At 41.5% G+C, this 23,180-nt stretch overlaps 1 protein-coding gene across 3 annotated transcripts in view; it reads left to right on the top strand.

Annotated features, from left to right (window-relative positions):
* The first annotated feature begins 16 nt into the window (after positions 1-16).
* The window catches only part of acox3 (acyl-CoA oxidase 3, pristanoyl), a 30,133-nt gene continuing 6,969 nt past the window's right edge, over positions 17-23,180 (top strand). The window contains exons 1-17 of one of the 3 annotated variants that reach the window (XM_035783900.2): positions 17-253; positions 753-906; positions 1,073-1,306; positions 1,793-1,867; positions 2,230-2,319; positions 2,829-2,972; positions 3,149-3,237; positions 3,626-3,722; positions 5,095-5,277; positions 5,878-6,000; positions 6,100-6,220; positions 6,475-6,597; positions 6,902-7,015; positions 12,623-12,738; positions 17,323-17,497; positions 17,754-17,821; positions 18,260-18,346. In XM_035783900.2, coding sequence (XP_035639793.1) covers positions 165-253; positions 753-906; positions 1,073-1,306; positions 1,793-1,867; positions 2,230-2,319; positions 2,829-2,972; positions 3,149-3,237; positions 3,626-3,722; positions 5,095-5,277; positions 5,878-6,000; positions 6,100-6,220; positions 6,475-6,597; positions 6,902-7,015; positions 12,623-12,738; positions 17,323-17,497; positions 17,754-17,821; positions 18,260-18,346 — 2,082 coding nt within the window. In that variant the 5' untranslated portion in view covers positions 17-164. Of the gene's footprint in view, positions 395-743; positions 907-1,072; positions 1,307-1,792; positions 1,868-2,229; positions 2,320-2,828; positions 2,973-3,148; positions 3,238-3,625; positions 3,723-5,094; positions 5,278-5,877; positions 6,001-6,099; positions 6,221-6,474; positions 6,598-6,901; positions 7,016-12,622; positions 12,739-17,322; positions 17,498-17,753; positions 17,822-18,259; positions 18,347-23,180 lie in introns of all 3 variants that reach the window. The other 2 variants (XM_035783899.2, XM_035783901.2) reach the window with 2 other exon arrangements.

Raw genomic sequence — 23,180 nt, 5'->3', positions numbered from 1 at the left:
CGGTTTCAAGAAAATAACATCGCTTTAAACAGAAAGAGATGGCAGTAATACATATTTATTTGTTTATTTTTATTTTCATTTCACATTCAAATACAACTATTGAAATAAATGTTTGATAGTCGATAAGAGGTGCAAAGGAAGAAACAGTGAGGCAAAGCGAATTTATGCTAAAAACCCTCTCGAACACACGAAACCCGTCGCACTGCATCGCGTCATTTATGACCTATCTTAAGCGGTGCAGGGTAAGGTGCAGGTAAGAGTAGCACATTTTCGGCATTTTCTAAGATTTTGCTTCTCATGAATTTAGAAAAAATTTGTTATATAAGCTATGGATGTGCTGCATAATAGAAAATATACATTATACGCAGTGGAAGCCGTGAAATTATGACACGCGGTGAGTTCTCAGTGAGCAGTGTTCTATTATGAAAGTTTTTTTGTTTATTTGCCTGTTGGTGTCAACAAAATGGCACGTTGATGTAGTCTAGGTGATTGTGACAATTAATATTATGAGGGTGACAGCTATTTGCTGGTAGAGCAAGTCTACGTGATGTCATGCAGGGTTTTGTCAGAAATTGACCCTTGCTCTACATAGTTGATTGTCTGGAAGGGACTTTTGAACGACACAACACGTGTCCTCCACTGCCATTGCGTGCTCTCTCTCTCTCTGCAGGTTCTTAATAATGTTATCCAGCTAGCTAATCATCTTGTTCTTTTCATTAAAGTGCCTTACATAATATTATGAGTGTCCACAGCTACACCAAGGCTAAGTACAACCGGAGTGACAAGATGGAGATGGGTCTGCCTGACTTCCCTCGTGGACCTCTGGACATATACAGGAAGAAAGCATCCTTCAACTGGAAAGAGATGGTTATGTTCCTTGAGGGAGAGGACATGCTAGCATTTAAGGTAGGCTTTGTAATGAGCATTAAGGGTAGGCCATGTCAGAGCCTTCTATTTGCAAATAGAAAGCTCTGGGCTATGTAAAGAAAATCTGACAAAGGAAACAGACTGTTAGACCTATTCTTAGAGGAATATCTTACACTTTATAATATTTTCTCCCACAATTCCACAGCAACACGTGTTCCGGATGTTGGAGAATGACCCTATCTTCGCCCGGCAGTCCGGCGAGGACATGTCAACGGAGAGGATGCGTGAGGTCACTTTCAGACGGTGTAAACAGCTGTTCCGGTATGACTTCTTGACACGCGATGGCATCATGGCGAACCCGTGGAGGACGGTAGTGTTCAATGACTGTCTGGGCATGTACGATTGGTCATTGGGCGCCAAGTACTTCCTCAACAAAGGGGTGAGGGTTGTCAGTAGTTACGACCCTAAGTTTTGGTGTTTTATTTGGTTTATTCCTGGGGTCCACACAAAACATAAAACATGTCTATTAATGTTCTGTATTATGTCAAGAACAGCTCAAGGACAGAACTACATCATTTTTTTTAAGGCACACGTAGCCTACATATCAATACACACAAACTATCTAGGTCAAATAGGGAGAGACGTTGCGCCATGAGGTGCTGCTTTACCTGTTTAAAAAAAACAGGTTTGCTGTTGTTCATTTGAGCAATATGGAGTAAAGTTCCATGCATTAATGGCTCTATATAATATAATACTGAATTTGTACTGGATTTGGGGACTGTGAAAGTGAGTTAACACACTCACTTTGATGACCTCCCATACAAGTCTATATATTGCCTCTTATTGCCTCTTAGCCTTGACCTTTAGTCATATGCATGTTGTTGAACCTCTTGTACAGTATGACATTATGCATGCTCTGTTTCAGATGTTTGGTGCGACTGTGGCCAACTCCGGATCCCAGAGACACAGCCAGTTTGTGCAGGATACAGAGGACATGATGGTAAACAAACAGTCAGCATTCACATGAATTGATATCTCCCTTTCAAATGTATTGGATTCAATGTAAACGCATCTTAAAAGTGATTTCATTGTTCTTTATAGTGGCAGGTTATTGCCTTTCAGTGTGTTATGTAAATATGCTCTTTGCTGCTAGCTATGCATAGACTCTCATTAGAATGCTGTAACTAAAAATACTACTTCTTACACAAATGGTTATTTAATATAATTTTTTAATTATACAACAAACAATTTCTCTATTTCAAAAAACATGTTTCCCAGTCACACAAAGCTGTTGAAATACAATGTAACTGTTGTGGTGTCCCACGTCCTAAGCTGCACCTGTTGTTGTTTGACTGTCCACAGACATTTGGATGCTTTGCATTGACAGAGCTGAGCCATGGCAGCAATACCAGAGCTATGAGGACCACAGCCAAGTATGATCCAAGCACACAGGTGGCCTCTGACTCCATTAGAACCGTATTCTATACGGAATATTGAGTTATTTCATCTGTCTCCTTTTTTATTTTAATGCCTTTTGTTTGTATCTTGCAATTCAGCTTTTAGCTGTGTATGTATACACAATCAAATAAACCTATATATATATATATATATATATACAGTGCCTTGCGAAAGTATTCGGCCCCCTTGAACTTTGCGACCTTTTGCCACATTTCAGGCTTCAAACATAAAGATATAAAACTGTATTTTTTTGTGAAGAATCAACAACAAGTGGGACACAATCATGAAGTGGAACGACATTTATTGGATATTTCAAACTTTTTTAACAAATCAAAAACTGAAAAATTGGGCGTGCAAAATGAGTTAAGTTAATACTTTGTAGCGCCACCTTTTGCTGCGATTACAGCTGTATATATATATATATATATATATATACACACACACATTATGATCGTTGGCCTGTACTAAGAATACACTATACTCAAGTGAACTCTCTCTTTCAGGAGTTTGTGATCCATTCCCTTGATGTTGAGGCTGCCAAGTTCTGGGTGGGGAACCTGGGGAAGACGGCTACACACGCTGTGGTGTTCGCCCAGCTCTACACCCCCGACGGAGCCTGTCACGGCCTGCACTCCTTCATAGTTCAGGTACAGGGAGCTTATTTAAATGAACCTTTTGCATACATGTACTACTTTGTGTCCTCGGAGTTAGCAATCCTTTTATGATTTTCCAAAAACAAATCTTACATTTTAAAACTAAACCATGCTTCTACTATCTTTGCTGGTGAAATTGATATTGTAACCTAAAAGAATGTGTTTGACAGGTCAGAGATCCCAAGACTCTGCTGGCGATGCCAGGAGTAATTGTTGGAGATATGGGCAAGAAGCTCGGCCAGAACGGACTGGACAATGGGTAAGTTCAATACCATATGTTTTATTGTGATGATGCATTTCTCCTCATCACACCACTGCATTCTATGGCATTCAGTCAAAATGAGCACCAGTAATAATTTTACGGAAGAGAGAGTAATATTCACTTCGCAATACCACCAGAGGGCAGTTGAATCCTACTTTAAATTACTCTAGAACTTCCACAATGTCCTATGGAACAGACGTTTCAACCATGAGAATGTTCTTTTTAATGAATGTTTTAATATTCTCTTCCAGGGTATGCATGATTTCTACAGTACCCGTGCATAGAACTGGGCTGTACTGTATACATCACCACGCTAACTATGATTTGAAATGTATTCCTAAGATAGACCTGCACAAAAGTCTGAGCCTTTTGTTTCCCGTACCAGGTTTGCGGTGTTTCACAATGTCCGAATCCCTCGGGAGAATATGCTGAATAAGACCGGTGATGTCACCCCTGAAGGACACTACGTCACACCTTTTAAGGTGAGGAAACACACACACGCATGAATAGCTTTTGTTCCTCTCTGGGAAAAATATATAAGGAAGGAAGTAGAAATCACATTTTTACAACAAACTACGAGTACGACTATGATCAAATATATATATTCTGTTCTTCTCCGGCTCAGAGAAAAATAGTTTGGCGTTGTAAAGTTCTAGTCCGGATTCCAACTCCAACCTTCTAAATAACTTGGCTGGACTCTACTCAGTCGTGACAGTGATGGGATGTCAAATTAAAACATATATATATATATATATATATAACATTCTGGTTCGTAGTCTTCAGACAGCCACGACTCTTTAATCTGTTTTTGTTCCAAACAAACATGGTGGGTTTGACGAGACACATGTGAACGCACACACACAAACATGGATGGTTTAGACAAACATGTCAAAAGAAAATACCAGGGCTCTCTGGGTTCTCTTGAATGATGGGAACTTGGTCTGAGGAGGCTTCTGAGGAAACAACTTTGTCTGAGGAGGCTTCTGAGGAAACAACTTGGTCTGAGGAGGCTTCTGAGGAAACAACTTGGTCTGAGGAGGCTTCTGAGGAAACAACTTGGTCTGAGGAGGCTTCTGAGGAAACAACTTGGTCTGAGGAGGCTTCTGAGGAAACAACTTGGTCTGAGGAGGCTTCTGAGGAAACAACTTGGTCTGAGGAGGCTTCTGAGGAAACAACTTGGTCTGAGGAGGCTTCTGAGGACACAACTTGGTCTGAGGAGGCTTCTGAGAAAACAATTTGGTCTGAGGAAACAAATAATGACTCGGGGAGGAGGTAGGCCTTAATTGTTCTGTGGTTTGTTGCAGTTTCAAGTTTTATTAGTCATATGTATGGGATACGCATGGTTCACATTGTTCAACGGAATGCTTACTTGCATGTTCCTTCTCGACAAGGCAACAACAATAACACATAATAAAAGATAAGAATACAAACTTAAAGTAAACGGCTCAGTAGTATAGAATCAGCATTTAAGTATAATACAGGAGTTCGGATTGGATCCCCAGCAAGGCCCTGCATGCTGGTCAAAATTGGTACCTTTTTACTGCTGGTTTAATTGGTCATTATGAGCTGAAAGGAAGAAGGCGTGAGAAAGAAAGGGTGAGGGAAGGGTTGGAAAATGCTTCTGTACACATGAGAAATGTAAGGGGAGTTAATAATTTGATTTAGTCTTTGAGTGGGATTTCCTTCCAGAATCAGATTTGAAGTGAATACTTAGAGTTTTACGCTCTTGCATAAGCCTTATTTTTCAAAGTTTATTTAAGGGCTCCCAGAAATAAACTATGAAACTATAGAAAAACTGAATGTTAATATTCTAATACTCAACGTTAATCCCTCCCTCCTCTCTCTGGCCCCCAGGACCCTAACAAGCGTTTCGGGGCTTCCCTGGGTGCCCTGTCGGGGGGCAGAGTCTCCATCTCCAGAATGGCTGTGGTCAACCTGAAGCTAGCCATGACTGTAGCTATCCGTTTTTCTGCCACCCGACACCAGTTTGGACCTAAAGACGACCAGGAGATTCCTGTCATAGAGTACCAGCTCCAGGTAATGTACAGTTATGGACCTTTCAGTTGGTTAGGTTAGGTTGGTGGACATAGGTATAAGCTAGGAGTTTCCCCCCCCATTTTTCCAGAGACATTCCTGAGGATATGTGTCCCTAAAAATCATTCCATTTAAGGTTAAATATGTTTTCTGTGGACCCCAGTGGGGTATGCTACAAAGCAGGATCAATGAGTTAGCCAGCTAATTTGCCTAAATATCCAGAAATAACTTTTTTTAGAAAGATTTACTCAACAACTAAAAATACATGCGTTTAGATGTTCTGATTTATTAAGAAAGCTAAAGTTATTTTGTTTTTTAAAGGTACCCTGTTGTAGGCAGTTAGCCTTGTGGTTAAGAGCATTGGGCCAGTAACGGAAAGGTCGCTGGTTCGAATCCTCCAGTCAACAAGGTGGAAAAATCTGCCGTTCTTGAGCAAAAGCAATTAACACCCAACAATAACTGCTCCCTGGGCGCCAGTAACATTGATTAAGGCAGCATCCACACCTCTCTTATTCAGATGTGTTGGGTTAAATGCGGAAGGCACATTTCGGTTGAATGTATTCAATTGTGCAACTGACTCGGTATCCCTTTGTCTGGTTGCAGCAATGGCGTCTGATCCCTTACCTGGCGGCCGTGTACGCTCTGGACTACTTCTCTAAATCCATCTTTGGGAACTTTGTGGAGTTCCAGATCGGTATGATGATGAAGGACAAAAGCGACAGACAGGTAAGGGAGGAGGGGGGGACCGAGATGGCGAGAGAGGAGAGAGCGAAAAAGACACACAAACACCCATAGTTAGTTCTGTGTGGTATGTGTTTTAACTAGGCGGAGCTGGGCAGAGAGATCCATGCCATTTCCTGCTCCAGTAAGCCCCTGGGGTCCTGGACGGCTCAGAGGGGTATCCAAGAGTGCCGTGAGGCCTGCGGAGGACACGGATACCTGGCCAGTAAGTCACGCACATAATAATATAATAATAAAACCCTAGCTCCAACCACAACCCTATCTTCATGTCCCCATCCTGCTTCAACCCTAAACCCAGCCTCAACCCTAACTTCATGTCCACATCCTAGTTCAACCCTAACCCCAGCCTCAACCCTAACTTCATGTCCACATCCCAATTCAACCCTTGCCTCAACCACAACCCTAATCCACATCAAATCTGTCTCCTAATAATGATGCTGAATGTTGACTCCCTTGTAGTGAATCGTCTGGGGAGCCTCAGGGATGACAACGACCCTAACTGTACATATGAGGGAGACAACAACGTGCTCCTGCAGCAGACCAGCAACTACCTCCTCAGCCAACTACACGCCAAACAACAAGGTTAGTATTAACACCAGGAACACTTTCTTTCATGGTCTGCTTCTAAATGCTTTATAAACCATTATGGAACTGCTTTGTATATCATTACATATCAGTTTCAGAGTAACTGTGAAATCCTAAAGACACTGAGCACATTATTTGTGTGCCATTGAAATATTTCGATTTACGCATGAGATTGTAATGTTAACTGTTTAACTCACTGTTTTATGTGCTGGTTTTGTTGCTGTTTTTGTAGATGGAGTGAGGATTGTGTCGCCATAAGCTGCTTATAAATGTCTTATAAACTTTTATTTGTTCGTTGTAGATGGAGTGAGGATTGAGTCTCCACTAGAGTCTGTCAACTTCCTGGAAGACTTTGACAGCATTCTGGAGACCAGGTTCACGGCAACGTCGGTGGAGGAGTGCATGGACTCTGCAGGTAACAACACACACAACTCTCTCTAGTCACTACTCTGCTCCGTGCAGAAATTGCCATGGCCAGTCAGTTATGTAACATGCCCAGTGTTGTTATACTACTGGAAAGCGCTGTACTGGAAAGCTATTTGTCATGATGCCAGAGATAACACCCACTTTCCAGTTGTCACATCTGGTAGAAGGCAAGCGAAGCCATACTGACCCTCTGAAGGACCCCCGTTCCTCCACCAGGGCAAGCTGCCCCTGGAAGTGCCTGTTTGAAGCAGTCACAAAATCCCCATATTTTCTATTGTAATATAGCTCAACCATAACTTTAATTATAGAGGGCTGGAACCAAATGATCTAAATTCAAAAAAGCAATCTAAACCAACGCAAATAGAACGTGTTGAATCAAACACAGATACGTGCACACACACACCGGCTTCAGCTGTTTATTGCATGCTGCTGTGTGACTGAATGAATGCCCTTCAGAGGTAAAAGCCGTCCAGACAGCCTCAGTCTAAGAGGGGGAACAGATAATGTGAACCTTGGTTAAAGCCTCTTTCCTCATATGGCACACATATACATATATACACACACATCTGCAAAACATCTGGTCCATTTATTCACATATACCACAGAGGGTGCTGCTGGTCTACGAGCGACCGAGGTCTACTCTGCCAGCTAATTGGCTGAATTGGAACGAGAAAGGGGGAAAATAAAGGTGGCCATTTTGTGTACCGGGTCGCTGTCTGTCACCATCGTACTGTTTGTGTTGCCAGAGTGAAGGCCAAGCAAATGCGTCTGTCTCATAAGAAGGAGTAGGTGGAGTAACGTTCAAGACACGTGCTTCAGTTGCGTCCAACACTGTCTGTGTTAACTGAGTTGGTTGTTAACGCATGCTGGTGACTTACTGTCATTGTTATAGAGATGGTCATCTCGTCCTGTTATGATGGGATGTGCCGTTCGAATGCAGTTGCCCGACAACGGCACCACCACAGTGCTCCCTAAAGGAGTATCTCATTCTCATCACGTTGATGACCAACTTTTGTTCTTATTTTCTCGCCACCTTTTTGATATTTTTACTCCTTCAAAAGTGAATTATGTTAAACTTGAAAAATGAAGGTTCCTGTAAACTAACATCATCTGAACACTAAATCTTAAACTCTAAAGCTCCCCAATTAGGGCTGACGCCATTTAGTCGACTGGTTGATTGTAGGCTGTTGGTTAACCAAAGTTTCTGTAGTCGAGCAGTGACAAAGAAAAATGTAATATTACATTTACATTTAAGTCATTTAGCAGACGTTGACACCTGTCTGATTCGTGCTGAGTGGACTGATCCATTGTGGAGTGCGTGGGGATGGCAGTCCATCAATCCATGACGTGCCACTGAAATTGTTCTTATGTAATATAACCATATACGACACTAATAAAAATAATATTTAAAACAAATGTGCTTTCTCCCTCCTTGGGTAGTGGTCGCTGTCCACGGTTCTGAAACACTGCGCTGTTGAATTGCCGTCTTTTTCGAGACCATGTTGCTATGTGAAAACAGCCCTTGTGCCTTATTGTCTGAGAAAAGTGACGAGAGAGGAAACTTAATTAGGTCACACAGCACAGTAGTCACTCATGATTTGAAATGAAGTCAGGCATTTTAGTTTTAAAATAAAGTGAGCCTTGAATAATTGGCTTAAACAATAAAGAACCCGTTGCATTTCAGGAAATTTCATTCAAGAATGAATGCAACTGTTTTTAGCCTTTGATGTAATAAAGGGTTAACAAAAAATACCATTACAACAGACTCTCTGGTGTGCTTATACTTTGTTTTGTGTTGTTTACATTGTTCCAAATGGTCAGAGAAATTATATTGTAATCTATACAGCACCTACCTGTTTGGCACACACAATATGCACAGAGCGCTTGCTCCTTACCTTATTTTTCTTGATCTCCAGTATTTTCCACAACTAGTCACATTTATTCCACACATCTGACTTTATTTTTTACCTCCTGAGCAACCTGTAAATATTCCCCCTTTCGAGTGTATTTGTCACGTCCTCCATTTTGCTGTCACATGTGTTATGGTGTTCAGAGTTTGTTATAACCAGTTTATTGATGTGTTCATGATATGCTATAGGCACGGTCTGCCCGCTCTTTAGGCAGGATTAGGCTGCCGCCTATGGCAGAAATTTAATTAGGAAGGCATTCTCTGAGCTAAACTGACCAAAACGCACCAACAACAACACACAAAACCTTACATAATTCTGCCCAAAAACCAATGGCAATTTCTCTCATCCCGGGGCATATGTTTTTTTTTTTTTAGGTGAGAGCTGATGTCGCCCTTTGATAAGCAGTGCCCACTTTGAAAGGCAGGGGCCAAAATATTTTTCTAGTCCATTCTCAGCGCATCTCTCCAGGGTGCTGTTTGACAAAAGCAACTCTGCAGCGCTCCACCGATGTTCAGTCCCAAAAAAAAAAAAATCCTATAAATCATGTAGCAGATAGCGTATGTGGCCTTTCTGTAACCTACAGGCTGGAGATAAAATGTGTGACAATGTAATGAGACCGGACACTTTTTACATCATGCAGGTTTCTCCGATCAAATAGCCTAACCTAAATGGCGCTCAATCAAATAAAAAATGAGCTGTCATGTTATCAAAGCAACATATCCTAAAACAGGACAGACAGGTCAAAGGTCAAAGTAGTCTGGACAATATGGAATGGACAATCACAATTGTTGTCCAGGAGTTTCAACCCATTGTCGTGAACATTGGTTTCAAGTTTACATCCGCCGATTTATTGACAAGATGATCATAGTGAAAAATAAAATACTTAAGCATTTCCCGCTGTGTAAACACATTGCAAATAGTCTCGCGATAACTCCTGATAATGTTGGCCAGCTAATATTCAAAGTGTAAATAGCAAAATTGATACGTTACAGGAATCAGGACTAATAAAGCCAATGCAATGGCCTGTTTTTACAAACGGTGGGCCTACCACATGGATGGGCATGGTAGGCTACACTCTAGTACGCACGAGCCAATTTTTTTTTTGTGTGTGTTACAAATGGTAGGCTTACCACATAGAAGGGCATTCATAAAATTGTATTTCAATCAACACTGTAGGCTACACCTTAGTAATCACGGACCGATGCCGTTTGGACGTCTTTTTTTCGGTGCCGTTCCGGACTGGCCTTGATTTCCACAACCACAGACGATGGTTTTTGGTCTGGTTCATACCAAATCTGAACCAATCGTAGACGTTATGTTTGGTTCAGATTTGGTTCGGCCTAGACCAGCCTTGATTTGGTCCAAAAATAGACTTATATAAATGACTTATTTTAAACTTCATTCAGAACCAAAAAATGAGTCTGATTTCAACATCAGGAAAATATGCGTTTTTCCAAACATGCCTGTCAGTGCCCTGGGAAATATATATTTGAACCCTTTAACACATATACGATCACATATTTGTGATCCTTGTTGAATGGTCCTTGCAGCGTACCGTTACATTTGATTTTTATTCCCCATTTATTATTCAAAATACAAATCAACAATTTACATTGTCACATCATACAAAACAGAACACAGGTATTAATATATATAAATACAATTCTAGTGCAATTACATTTGTGATGAACAGTAGCAACAGAAGTATGACGCAACAAACGTGTCTAAACAGCGTTGTCTGAAAAGCATCTAAACAATGTTTTTTACTGATGGTAAATAAAGGACTTCACAACTGTATCCCTAAAGTTCACCTTTTATTGTAAAAGATAAATGCGAACTTTATCATCCAAACATCACACAGAATACATCCACAGCCAAACTCATTCCACAAACCTGTCTAAAATAACAAAACAAAAAAAACGCAAGTTAGTGAACAAACAGCTAGACTGTTTACAATGTACCCCATCTCTGGTGAGCACTAGGGAGAAATGTAAAATTGTTTAGAAAAGAGATACGTGTCAACTAAGCTAACAGCAGCTAAATTGTTCATGGTGTCAGGCATGTTCGTCTATGTATGACGAGAAAAAAGTCCCTAATCTCAGAATGCCATTCACTTTAAGACGCAAATAAACAAAGTCAAACATTGCTGCGTCCATTGCCTGAAATATTAACTTAGTTTGGCCAATTTTCGGCATATTACAACTCTTCGATGTACGCGTTAGTGTATACAAGAACCGGAGCACATGACTTGACAAGTCGTTTACCGTTTTTTGACAAATTACAAAGCAAATCAAATGTTATCACCTCCTAGAAAATCGACCCAAATTCCAACTGTAGCACAAACACTAAACAGGGATGAAACCATTTCAGGGGGGTTTGTGTGGGGGTTCATTTCATTTGTGAGGGGGTTTCAAGTCCATGGGGGGGTAGAAATGGGGGAAGTTATCGTGGGGGGATATGATGCAGGAAATATTACTATGATGGGGGATTTATCAATACATGGGGGGCAAACACAGGAGAAGTTTATATGCTGAATAAAAATAAACCCCCTGGAAAGGGCGGTCTGGCCTGGCGATCCTGAGGTACCATAGTTACAATGCCATGTTCAAAACAACTGGGAACTTTGGGGGGGGGGGACGACTAGATCCGACTGGTAAATTGTTATTCAACCGTTCTGACCGGTGCTAAGCACAGTCACTCTGCTGTCTGTTTAAAAAAAAAATAAAAAAATAACACAGCTCAGCAAGTCTGAGCCCGGCAGGCACGATCAAATCAAATTGCTGGTCGGACTCCCTCTAGTCATTTGTGTGTCTTAATTATTTAATCAAACAATGTGCTTAAAGCATCAGACAAGCTCAGTGAATATAGTTGATTTGATTAAAAACACATCTGCTGTGTCAATATATGGAAAATACAGGTTTAATCGATTGGTCGACAAATATATATATATTTTTTTCTGGGACAGCCCTATCCCCAATATTCTCCTGTTATAATTATTTCCTTCTCTGACCCTTCAATGTTCTCAATGTCTCTGGTTAGTGTGTGTTCCTGCGTCTCCAAACCTTACAACCATAAAGCTTCTCATATTCTCCTAATAATCATTGCAGGATCATATGTTTGTTGTTATTCATCATCATGTTACACACTCCTTTGCATTCCTTGGCCCTAGAAGCTGTAAAAACAACTCACACACACATACCTTCACTCGCTCAACCCCCACTCCTTATAAAGCTAGCCCAATAAAACAGTGTTATCATGGTCAGAAGGATTCAGGTTAGTCCCTCACTACTTCTTCTATGTGATCTGACTTTTTGATTTCTAACAGACTATGACAGGGTTGTCCGAGAGCTGTTCCATGACTTGCTAGAAGATTAAGTGTATTATGATAGAGAACAAAAAGTTGAATTGATACCCTATGCATTGCAAATCTTTCTTGATACTCTTCCATAAATTCATATTTGAAATATTACCTGATAATCTCTGAAGTCAAACTCGTTTCCTTTTTAATACGCTCATATTGTAAATATTCCCTGTTGAAATCTGTTTTTAACACTAGAAAGCTTACTCATGTCTTCCATTATTTAATATTGTATATAAAATAACGGAATAAATAATATTAGCGGTTGACATCTGTGTTTTTATGATCTGAAGCCTAACATATTTCCTTGTCTCTCTTTCCACCTCAGTGCCATTGGCAGCGTATAAATGGCTGGTGTGTTTCCTACTGAGAGAGAGCGAGAGGAGAGTGACTAAGGAAAAGGCTTCTGGCAAGGCTGACTTTGAGGCCCGCAACAACAGCCAGGTAAATAGTACACACAGACACACAACAGGAGGGGACTGAGTAAGGTCAGATAAAACACTAAACTACTGGTCCTCCACTTTCATCTCCATCATCACTTTCATGATTTTATTTTAACATTTATACAGCTGTTTTTACATTGATGTCATTGCATTTCAGAAGCTGAAAGGTCCTCATAAGATACTGTAGTTCTGGGCTATCTGCTTCTCTACAGGCACGTGTACCAACCAAGTGCTTCTAGAACAGTCATTAGCTAGGTTTCCATCCAATTGGCGAAAGATTTTCATGTAAATATTCAAAAAAAAATTGCATTTTCCCACCAGAGAGGTTTCCATCAAATTGACTTGTTGCGGATGAAAGGCTGTGCGTCATGACGTAGTGCACATAAAAATAACTTTTGCGGTTAAATTCCCATGTACCGAATAAAATGTATTTATTTTTTTAAATGGGTTTCCATTGCATTCAACTCTACCCATGGTTTTGTCACAAAAACTGTTGCGATATATAGCAAATGTGCCCAGTTTGGTCTTGGCACATGCGCTGTAGCCCAGGGGTTTTCAAACTGTAGTCCACACCCCACTAGGGGTCTGTGGCGGTACTGCAGGGGATCCGCAAAGTTATTATAGAATTTTTGGGGGACAAATTATTTTATGAATATCGCTAGCTGTAACAGAATACTATCGTGTATACCATTTTTATGTCTCTGCATCCGTTTTGAAAGAAGTTATAGGTAGTTTCACGAGCCAATGCTAACTAGCAATAGCGCAGTGACTGGAACTCTACAGGAACAGCAGCATGCTAGCTTTTCCTGTTCATCCGACTCTGGGAAGTAGATAAAGGGCTTCAATGCCAAAATATTGAACTATTGCTTTAATATAGAGGAAATGACAGTAATCTGAGCTAATTACAGGATTTTTTTTTCTGTATAGAAAATTCTTAGGCACGCTGTGGTCATTTTTAGGATGGAAAAACAGTTTGTCAACTTAAATGACAAAAAAAACAGAACGTATGCAGAAAATATATTGAACTAATATATATATTTATTTCTCAGACAGAGTTCAGTGTGTCAAATCGGAGGGCCTGTTGTCCGGACCTCTGGCAGTCTCTATGGGGGTGCCACAATTCAATTCTCGGATTCTCATTCGCCATGGAAAAATGCATTGAATTGCAGGAAATTACCTTTTAAAACAAAAAATGTGTCTCTCAACTCTATGCCAAACTGTGTAAAATTGCTGGAAATTAGCTTCAAAACTGCAACATTTTATCTCAGCTCAATACATATATATATATTTTTTTATTGTAAAAAATTACCTTTATAATGGCAACATTTTGGGTCGCCTGGGTGGGGGTCCCTGGGCAAGAAAAGTTTGAAAACCCCCGCTCTAGCTAACAGCTTGCAGATACAGTGCGGGTTGGCTAGCCTACATGATGACATTGTTATGGACAAGAGCGAGATAAGCCACGCATCAATCATCACTTCACCAGAATAAGACCCTCAATATTTATTGGAAAGGAGCGTCAAGCTCATCACCGTGCAATTTCACCACCCTTTGAAGATCATCGTAACTTATTTCATCTGTAGCCTTATAAACTGCATTCTTTCTCGAGTCGTAGTGGGACGACCACACAATGTGTAATCGCGTGACTTCAAATTTCGATATGATGGTTATTATATCAATATTTGCACATAAAGCCATTTCCACCACCATTTATCGCATAAATAATTGTACAAACACAAAAAGATCCCACCTTGTCTAGCGTATTGTTTTGTCAACATTTGGAAAGTTTACCGACAAATTTGCTGTTTCCATCAACCTGTCATGAAATGTACTCCACTTGCATAAAAGCATTGGATGGAAACCTGGTTATACAGTCACGTATCAACTATAATAATAATAATATATGCCATTTAGCAGACGCTTTTATCCAAAGCGACTTACAGTCATGTGTGCATACATTCTACGTATGGGTGGTCCCGGGAATCGAACCCACTACCCTGGCGTTACAAGCGCCGTGCTCTACCAACTGAGCTACAGAAGGACCACAAGGCTTAGTCCAATGATCTCTCCTGATCATTTGGGTATTTTTAGTGGTTTATAATATAATATTTAACGTGGCGGCTTAGTGAATATATTTCAGCTCCATCAACTCTCTCCTCCCCACATAGTCCATGAAGGCAAGGCTCCCACATTCCAGTAGATACTGTTGCAGTCACAATACAGGATGTCCGAGAAGAACACACCCCATCACAACATGACCCCACAGCACTGCACTCTGAATTATCTAATGGTTCTATGACATAATAACACAAAACAGATGGTTTTGAGCAATGTTAAGACTGTAAAGATGCAGCTACGGTAGTGTGTAATAATGTAAATATCAACACATCTTCAGTCGAGCATGCATCCTTACGGAGTTTGACAGGTTTAGCCTTCCATTGAGCGCGTGTCATTACGAAATCGAGGGTCTTTTGCGTGTGCATGTGCTTGTTTCGTACAATGCAAAGTCAGTTGAGCTGTATTCAGTATCAGTTTATAGGCCCAAAAGGTTTTCAATCACGCACGCATGTCAATGGGAAATATACACGGAAATTGGGTTTCATGCACACAGGTTTTCAATTTGGGAAACTATCCCAAAAAGATGACAGAGTGCAGTCCTTTTTCTCCTCTGGAAAGTCTTTGATACTCCACGTGTGACTGTAGGAGAGGAAGTTTAGAGTAGATGAGATTGATGGAACAGAACACTGATGAGACTGCTGGAGTTTCTCATGGAACCAACATTAGGAATGTGCTGAAGTCAGGAAGACATCTGTTACCACTGACACTCCGAGAGAGTGAGGAGGGGGAGAGCGAGAGAAAGAAAGAAGACCAGAGTATTTTCTGTCTTATCATGTCTCTTCTCTGCCTCTTATCTTCTCTCTTCTTTAAATGATGCGCGTGCGTGTGCTCTTTAGAGCTGGGAGGATAAACCGACAATTATCGACACCAACCACTTGTCATGAACATTTTGATGTTATTGTTAATTACTATAAAATAGCCTATAGGGCTCTACTAGAGAAATGTGAAGTTTGAAATGAAGTAAGCTTGCTAATATGGGTGATTTTTTAAATTTATTATTTTTTTTTTATTGTGAGAATTGATAGCTACAAAATGAAAAATAGTTGTAAGGGTAATACAAAAAAAATAAACTGCTGCAAATTAAATCTTTAAATGTATTGTTATCGTGATAATTCAGTGAATTTATCTTGATATGGATTTTTGTCCATATCGCCCAGCTCTAGTGTGTGAAGAGTGAGCGTTTGCTTTGGCAGCTTCCCTAGGCCAGTTGGCTCAGCGTGTATGGCTGTGGTGTTGTCCTAACCCGAACCCTGTATCCGGTTGGCTTAGAACAAGGATTAGCTAAAGACGGCTATAGTGTCAACGCACACTTGCCTAATAACAAATTCGTTTATCAGATCTATCAGAATGTGTTTTGACATATTTCATATGTTGCTGGCTGGCTCCAGTTATTGCATGGTTAATGTCTGATAAGACTACTTCATACCAATATGGTAGGCTAATTCATGATTGCCTGCAATAAAAAAACCCATAGGAACCGAACCCACTGCGGCTAGAAAAAGGGTCCTTTGCAACCATTCAGACAGCGAAGAACCCTCTCCAAGAAAAAGGTTATTGGAGTAGAAATAGTGTTACATTGAACCATTGCGCACTTCAAAGAAATTCTCAATAACCCATTTTTTCTGGAGTGTATGACCAAAACAAGTTTGAACTCCACTATGGTGCCACATTATGACCAAAGGAAGTTTGTTTTCATATTCGGTCTATTAAGTGTCAGTGTTTTTAGTATTTTTCTAAAATATTTGTCCATTACTGATGATTACTTCACCCATTGCAAAAGAGGGACATATGGACTGACTGACCTAATGGAAGGAAGGGGGGAGAGTCCACAGAGGAGGTACAGCCAGAGAGAGATCTCATACCCACACCTGGGTTCAAATAGTTGAGCCTTTGCTTGAGCCTGGTTTGAGAGTGCCAGATGGGTTGGAGTTTGCACTTTTGGGACTTTTCCGTCAGTTCCTTTGGTTCTGCTGTGCAGGCAAGCAATCATGCTCAATCATGCTCATTCAAATACTATTTGCTCAGTCTGTGAAAGATGTAGGCAGAAATTAAGCAAACACAGCGACCTTGGCAGAGCGGTAGAGGAGTTCAGAGGCGTGGGAGAGGATCTGTGTTCTCTCTGCCGACATGGAACAGGAAGGGTGGGCATCACCCAGTCAAGGGCAAACAGGGGGAGGCACAGACACACAATTTAATTCCAGGACTGAGAATGGGGGTTATGATAACTCGAGGGGGGTGTAGTGGATTGGGGTTTGTGTGTGTTTGGTTCACTCTCAAACCTGCAGTGTTTGGAAATTGGAGTCTAGTAACACTGTTTTTTTTCTCTTGCTCTCTCTCTATGCGTATGTATGTTTAATTAGTATAACTTGTCACTTTTTGTCATTCCTACAGTGTTAGTACAAGTAGCTTTTTACATTTCCAAACATTGCGCTCTCTGTGTTTGCGTACGTGTGTGTCTGTGCATATCCAGGTGTTCTACTGCCGTTCCTTGTCCATCGTGTACATAGAGCACACCGTGGTGCAGAGGTTCCACGACCAGACCCATGATGAGGACACACCGGCTGGTCTCAGACCAGTTCTTAAACAGCTCTGTGCCCTCTACGGCCTGTGGACCCTCAGCAACCACATGGCCACGCTGTACCAGGGTCAGGTTCATTTGAGTGCTGGCCGTCTTTCTCATTCAAGTTTGACTTCCCCATATTCATATAGGGTCTGATCTAGGATCAGTGTATCCTTTTACATAATAATGAATAAGATAACATGGACCAGATAGGCCTGATCCTAGATCAACACTTGATTCATACATCTCCCAAAGTCAACATCTCCCAAAGACTGTATCCTTGTGAGAGTTAAGCACATCTGATTATGTATTATATTCTGTGTGTTGTTGTGTTCCTCCAGGGGGTTATTTCTCTGGTTGGGAGCCAGCTGATTGGATCCAGCAGGCCATCCTCACCCTCTGCTCTCAGGTCAGTTCTCATATAAACTAGGGTTGGGCGGTATCCAGATTTTCATACCGTTTCTGTACCATACCTAGGTATACACTTGGGCATGTATGTTTAATACAGTTAAAAATCTATTTTAATTTAAACGGTATTGAAAATCATACTGTTGGTATCTAGAAATACCCCAGTGTTTACGGAATAAACAGAATATTGCCCAAGCCTAACATGCATAAACAAATGAGATTGGCCTAAATACCCCATTAAATGTAATGTGGTCTTGAGTTAAAGTGATGATTTTATTCATATGTTTGGAGGACTGAGGGGGATGACCTCATAGGTGTTTATTGGCTTGCAGTGTGCTCTCTTTAGAGAACCATCACTGTGTTTGTCTGTGTGTATACTCTTTCTGTCTCTCCCTCCATTCTTCCCATTAGTCCCTCTCTCCTTCTCTCCCTCTAACAGCTGAAGGACGAGGCCATAGCTTTGGTGGACGCCATTGCCCCTTCTGACTTCATCCTCAACTCACCCATTGGCAATGCGGACGGGGAGGTAAGACAAGAGCGACATGTGAAATGTGTCAGCGCCAGAGTCCTATCTAATCCTGATCCGGTGCATTTTAAAGTACATTTTAGACACCGTCACAATTCACTATACAGAAACAAAAATGGAAATATGAAAGGTTAGAATAGAAACAGAGCAGCTGAATGAGATTGTGGACCTATAGCTGCTTAACTTGCAGGAACAAAGCATTACACACACACACACACACACACACACACACACACACACACACTTGTCTGGTCTTACTCATTTACCCTAGTTTAATGGCTGTTTGGATAATGAATAACACTAGGCTTAATACTTATCCATTGATCAAATCATGTCTGTTTGAGTAATGCTAGTAACCTATTCATCCATGCACTCAGACAGTGCTCTTGTGTTTGAAGAGTCTGTGGAGACACAACAACAATGTTTGAGACACTGAGTTTCCACATAGACCATCACAATGGTCCAAACAACAAAAGGTCTACAGAGTGTTCTGCTATTAACCTACTTTTAAAGGATGGAACACTTTTTTACTGGAATAGAGCAAGAGGAGAGTTCCAGAGGCTGCTGTCATCTTCCAGTAAACACACTGACCCAAACCTATAAACATACAGGCCCAAGTGTGTCAGCCAGGAGTGAGGTTGGGGAGGGACGGTGTGTGTGTGGGTGTGTCCGCCAGGATAATGCATTACTAAGGAGGCACGATGTCGCAGTGTGTGTGTATGACCTTTAACTGTGTGTGTCATCTGTTTTGTTAGGAGTCTGGCTTTCAAATGCTCCCCTTGTCTTTCTGGGCTCAGAAAATGGATGCTTTGTTTTCACTCTGTGAAGACTCACAGCTGCTTTCATTGGCAGACAGTACACACACGCACACACAATACTGGACCTGGAGAGAGTGGGATAAACATGCCTTCCTAGCTGAGCTGAGTAGTAGAATAAATCTGTACAATTGTAAGCAAATCTAAATAGATCATTAATCAATATATTTATCATTGTTATTTAATAGTGACACTAATAGTAGAACGACAGAACAGTCACAGAAGCATGAGATGGAGTTCTGTGGTAGTAGTGCTGGTGGTAGTAGTAGTATTAGTAATGGTAGTACTGGTAGTAGCAAGAATAGTGTTTGTCTTACCTGCTTTTGCTAGTAGCATTGCTATAAAATGTTGATGTTGCTATTAATGCATGTTCACAGGTGCAAGTTTCAGAGCAGACGTTTAACCGAATTAGGGTTGTTTTATGGTGTCGCTGAAGCAATGGCATTTCCTTCCAACCTCACGCAATGGTGTGAGTCTGAACCTCTCTGCTCCCTGGCTGTGTGCTGTATAAGAAACATTTAGATTTTTGACATTTAGCTTTATATACGCAAAAGTGTGTGGACACTCCTTCAGATTAGTGGATTTGGCTATTTCAGACACACCCGTTGCTGACAGGTGTATAAATCCGAGCACCCAGCCATGCAATCTCAATAGAGAAACATTGGCAGTAGAATGTCCTTACTGAAGAGCTCAGTGACTTTCAACGTGGCACCGTCATAGGATGCCACTTTTCCAACAAGTCAGTTTGTAACATTTCTGCCCTTCTAGAACTGCTCCAGACAACTGTAAGTGCTGTTACTGTGAAGTGGAAATGGCTAGGAGCAACAATGGCTCAGCCGCGAAGTGGTAAGCCACACAAGCTCACCGAACGGGACCCCCGAGTGCTGAAACGCGCAGCGCGTTAAAATCATCTGTCCTCGGTTGCAACACTCAGTACCAAGTTCCAAACGGCCTCTGGACGCAACGTCGGCACAATAACTTTTCGGCGGGAGCTTCCATGGTCAAGCAGCCGCGCACAAGCCTAAGATCACCATGTGCAATGCCAAGCATCGGCTGGAGTGGTGTAAAGCTCACCGCCATTGGATTCTGGACAGTGGAATTGCGTTCTCTGGAGTGACGAATCACGCTTCACCATCTGGCAGTCCGACGGAATAATCTGTGTTTCGATGATGCCAAGAGAACGCTACCTGCCCCAATCCATAGTTCCAACTGTTAAAGTTACGTGGAGGAGGAATAATGGTCTGAGGCTATTTTTCATGGTTCGGGCTAGGCCCCTTAGTTTCAGTGAAAGGAAATCTAAACGCGACAACATACATTGACCTTCTAGACGATTCTGTGTTTCCAACTTTGTGGCAACAGTTTGGAGAAGGCCCTTTCCTGCTTCAGTATGACAATGCCCTCGTCCACAAAGTGAGGTCCATACAGAAATGGTTTGTTGAGATCGGTGTGGAAGAACTTGACTGGCCTGCACAGAGCTCTGAACTCAACCCCATCGAACACCTTTGGGATTAATTGGAATGCCGACTGCGAGCCAGGCCTAATCGCCCAACATCAGTGCCCGACCGCACTCATGCTCTTGTGGCTGAGTGGAAGCAAGTTCCTGCAGCAATGTTCGAAACATCTAGTGGAAAGCATTCCCAGATGAATGGAGGCTGTTATAGCAGCAAGGGGGGACCAACTCCTTAATAATGCCCATGATTTTGAAATGAGCAGGTGTCCACATACTTTTGGTCATGTAGTGCAGGTATTCCCAAACTGGGGTACGCAATGCCATCGAGTGTACGCCAAATAAAAATGTGATTCACTTATTTATTTTTATTCATTTTTTTTAACCGTACATGTTATTTTCCAATGGGGCTAAACACTTGGGTGAGGGGGTTTTTCCTCGCCCTGAGTAGCCTCGTTTCACTGCCAAAAAATACAATGAAACCATCTAGTGTTCAGCGAAATCACAGCACAATGTCAAATACAGGTAGCCTAGTCAAATAATTAACATCCAATCACGTTAACCGTTACTTTCTCGCGGGAAACCTTCACACAGACATTTAGAAACTAAACGTGACAACAAATATAAAAGCAACAGATACCATTAATAAGAAGCGCCTAGAAGCATATGGTGAGCTACCGAGTGGCTAGGACAGGCAGGCCCCATACTATTGCGGAGGACTTAATTCTTCCTGCTGCCGCAGATATGGCTGGGACAGTGCTGGGGGAAAAGGCCAAAAAAGCTGGACAGACAATGTCCTCATCAAACACCACTGTTTCACAACGCATCAGTGACATGGCAGGAGAAGTTTTGAAATAATTACTGCTTCAAATACAAGCCAGTGAATTATATGCGTTACAGCTGGATGAGTCAACAGACGTGTCGTGCCTTGCACAGCTGGTATATGTCTCCATACTTTTATGGAGGGTCAATTAAGGAAGATATCCTCTTCTGGAAACCAGGACAACATGAGATGATATTTTTAAAGTACTGGACAGCTTTGTGATACCAAATGGACTTTGGTGGTCAATCTGTTGGTTTCTGTACTGATGGAGCAAAAGCCACGACCGGGAGACATAGTGGAGTGGTAACGCGCATGCAATTAGTTGCTCCCTACGCCGCTTGGTACACTGCAGCATCCACCGAGAGGTTCTGTTGACTCATCCAGCAACAGCGCCTCTTCAACCTCAGGAGGCTGAAAAAAATGTGACTTGTCACCGAAAACCCTCACTAATCTTTACAGGTGCACAATTGAGAGCACCCTGTTGGGCTGTATCACCGCTTGGTACGGCAACTGCACCGCTCACAACCGATGGGCTCTCCAGAGGGTGGTGCAGTCTGCACAACGCATCACCGGGGTCAAACCTTCCCTCCAGGACTCCTAAAACACCCGATGTCACAGGAAGGCAAAAAAGATCAAAGACAATAACCACCCGAGCCACTACCTGTTCACCATCCAGAAGTGAGATCAGTACAGGTGCACCAAAGCTGGGACAGATAGAAGCTGTTTTTCAATCTATCTCAAAGCCATCAGATTGTTAAACAGCCACCAGTAGCACAGAGAGGCAGCTACCTACCTATAGACTTGATATCATTGGCCACTTTAATAAATGGAACACTCGTCACTTAAATAATGCCACTTAAAGAATATTTACGTATCTCGCATTACTCATCTCATATGTGTATATACTGTATCCTTCACTATCTATTGCATCTTTCCAGCTCTGTCACTGCTCATCCATATATTTTAGACTTATATATTCTCATCCCATTCCTTTACTAGATGGTGTTTTAAGTTTTGTTGTGGAATTGCTAGATATTACCTATTACTGCTGCACTGTCGGATCTAGAAGCATATGCATTTCACTACACTCGCGATAACATCTGCTAACCATGTGTGTGTGACCAATACAATTTGACTTGATTTTGCTGCCAAAGGGAATGCCTGAAAGAGGAGATGGACACTACAGTGAAAATGGTTAACTTTGTTAAAGCAAGGCCCCTGAGCTCTGTTTTTTTTCTGCATTATGCAATGATATGGCTCAGCGACCATGTAATGCTTTTACAACATACGTGCTGGTTATCAAGGGGCAAAGTATTGACACTTTTTTTCATTTTAATTGAGAGACAACTTTATGAAGCTTTTCTTTACTGACCATAATTTTCACTTGTCTGACCGCTTGCATGATGATGAGTTTCTCACACGACTGGCCTATCTGGGTGATGATTTTTTTTCTCACCTGAATGATCTGAATCTAGGATTACAGGGACTCTTCGCAACTATATTCAATGTGCTGGACAAAATTGAGGCTATGATTAAGAAATTGGAGCTCTTTTCTGTCAGCATTAACAAGGACAACACACAGGCTTTCCAGCATTGTATGATTTTTTTTTTGTGTGCAAATGAACTCAACCTTACGGACAATGTCAAAAAATATATATATTTTTTTTTTCACCTTTATTTAACCAGGTAGGCAAGTTGAGAACAAGTTCTCATTTACAATTGCGACCTAGATAAAGCAAAGCAGTTCGA

The sequence above is a fragment of the Oncorhynchus keta genome, chromosome 13, assembly GCF_023373465.1.
Source record: "Oncorhynchus keta strain PuntledgeMale-10-30-2019 chromosome 13, Oket_V2, whole genome shotgun sequence".
NCBI lineage: Eukaryota > Metazoa > Chordata > Actinopteri > Salmoniformes > Salmonidae > Oncorhynchus > Oncorhynchus keta.
The sequence above is the reverse complement of the archived record's forward strand: the minus strand, read 5'-3'. Positions and strand labels throughout refer to the sequence as shown.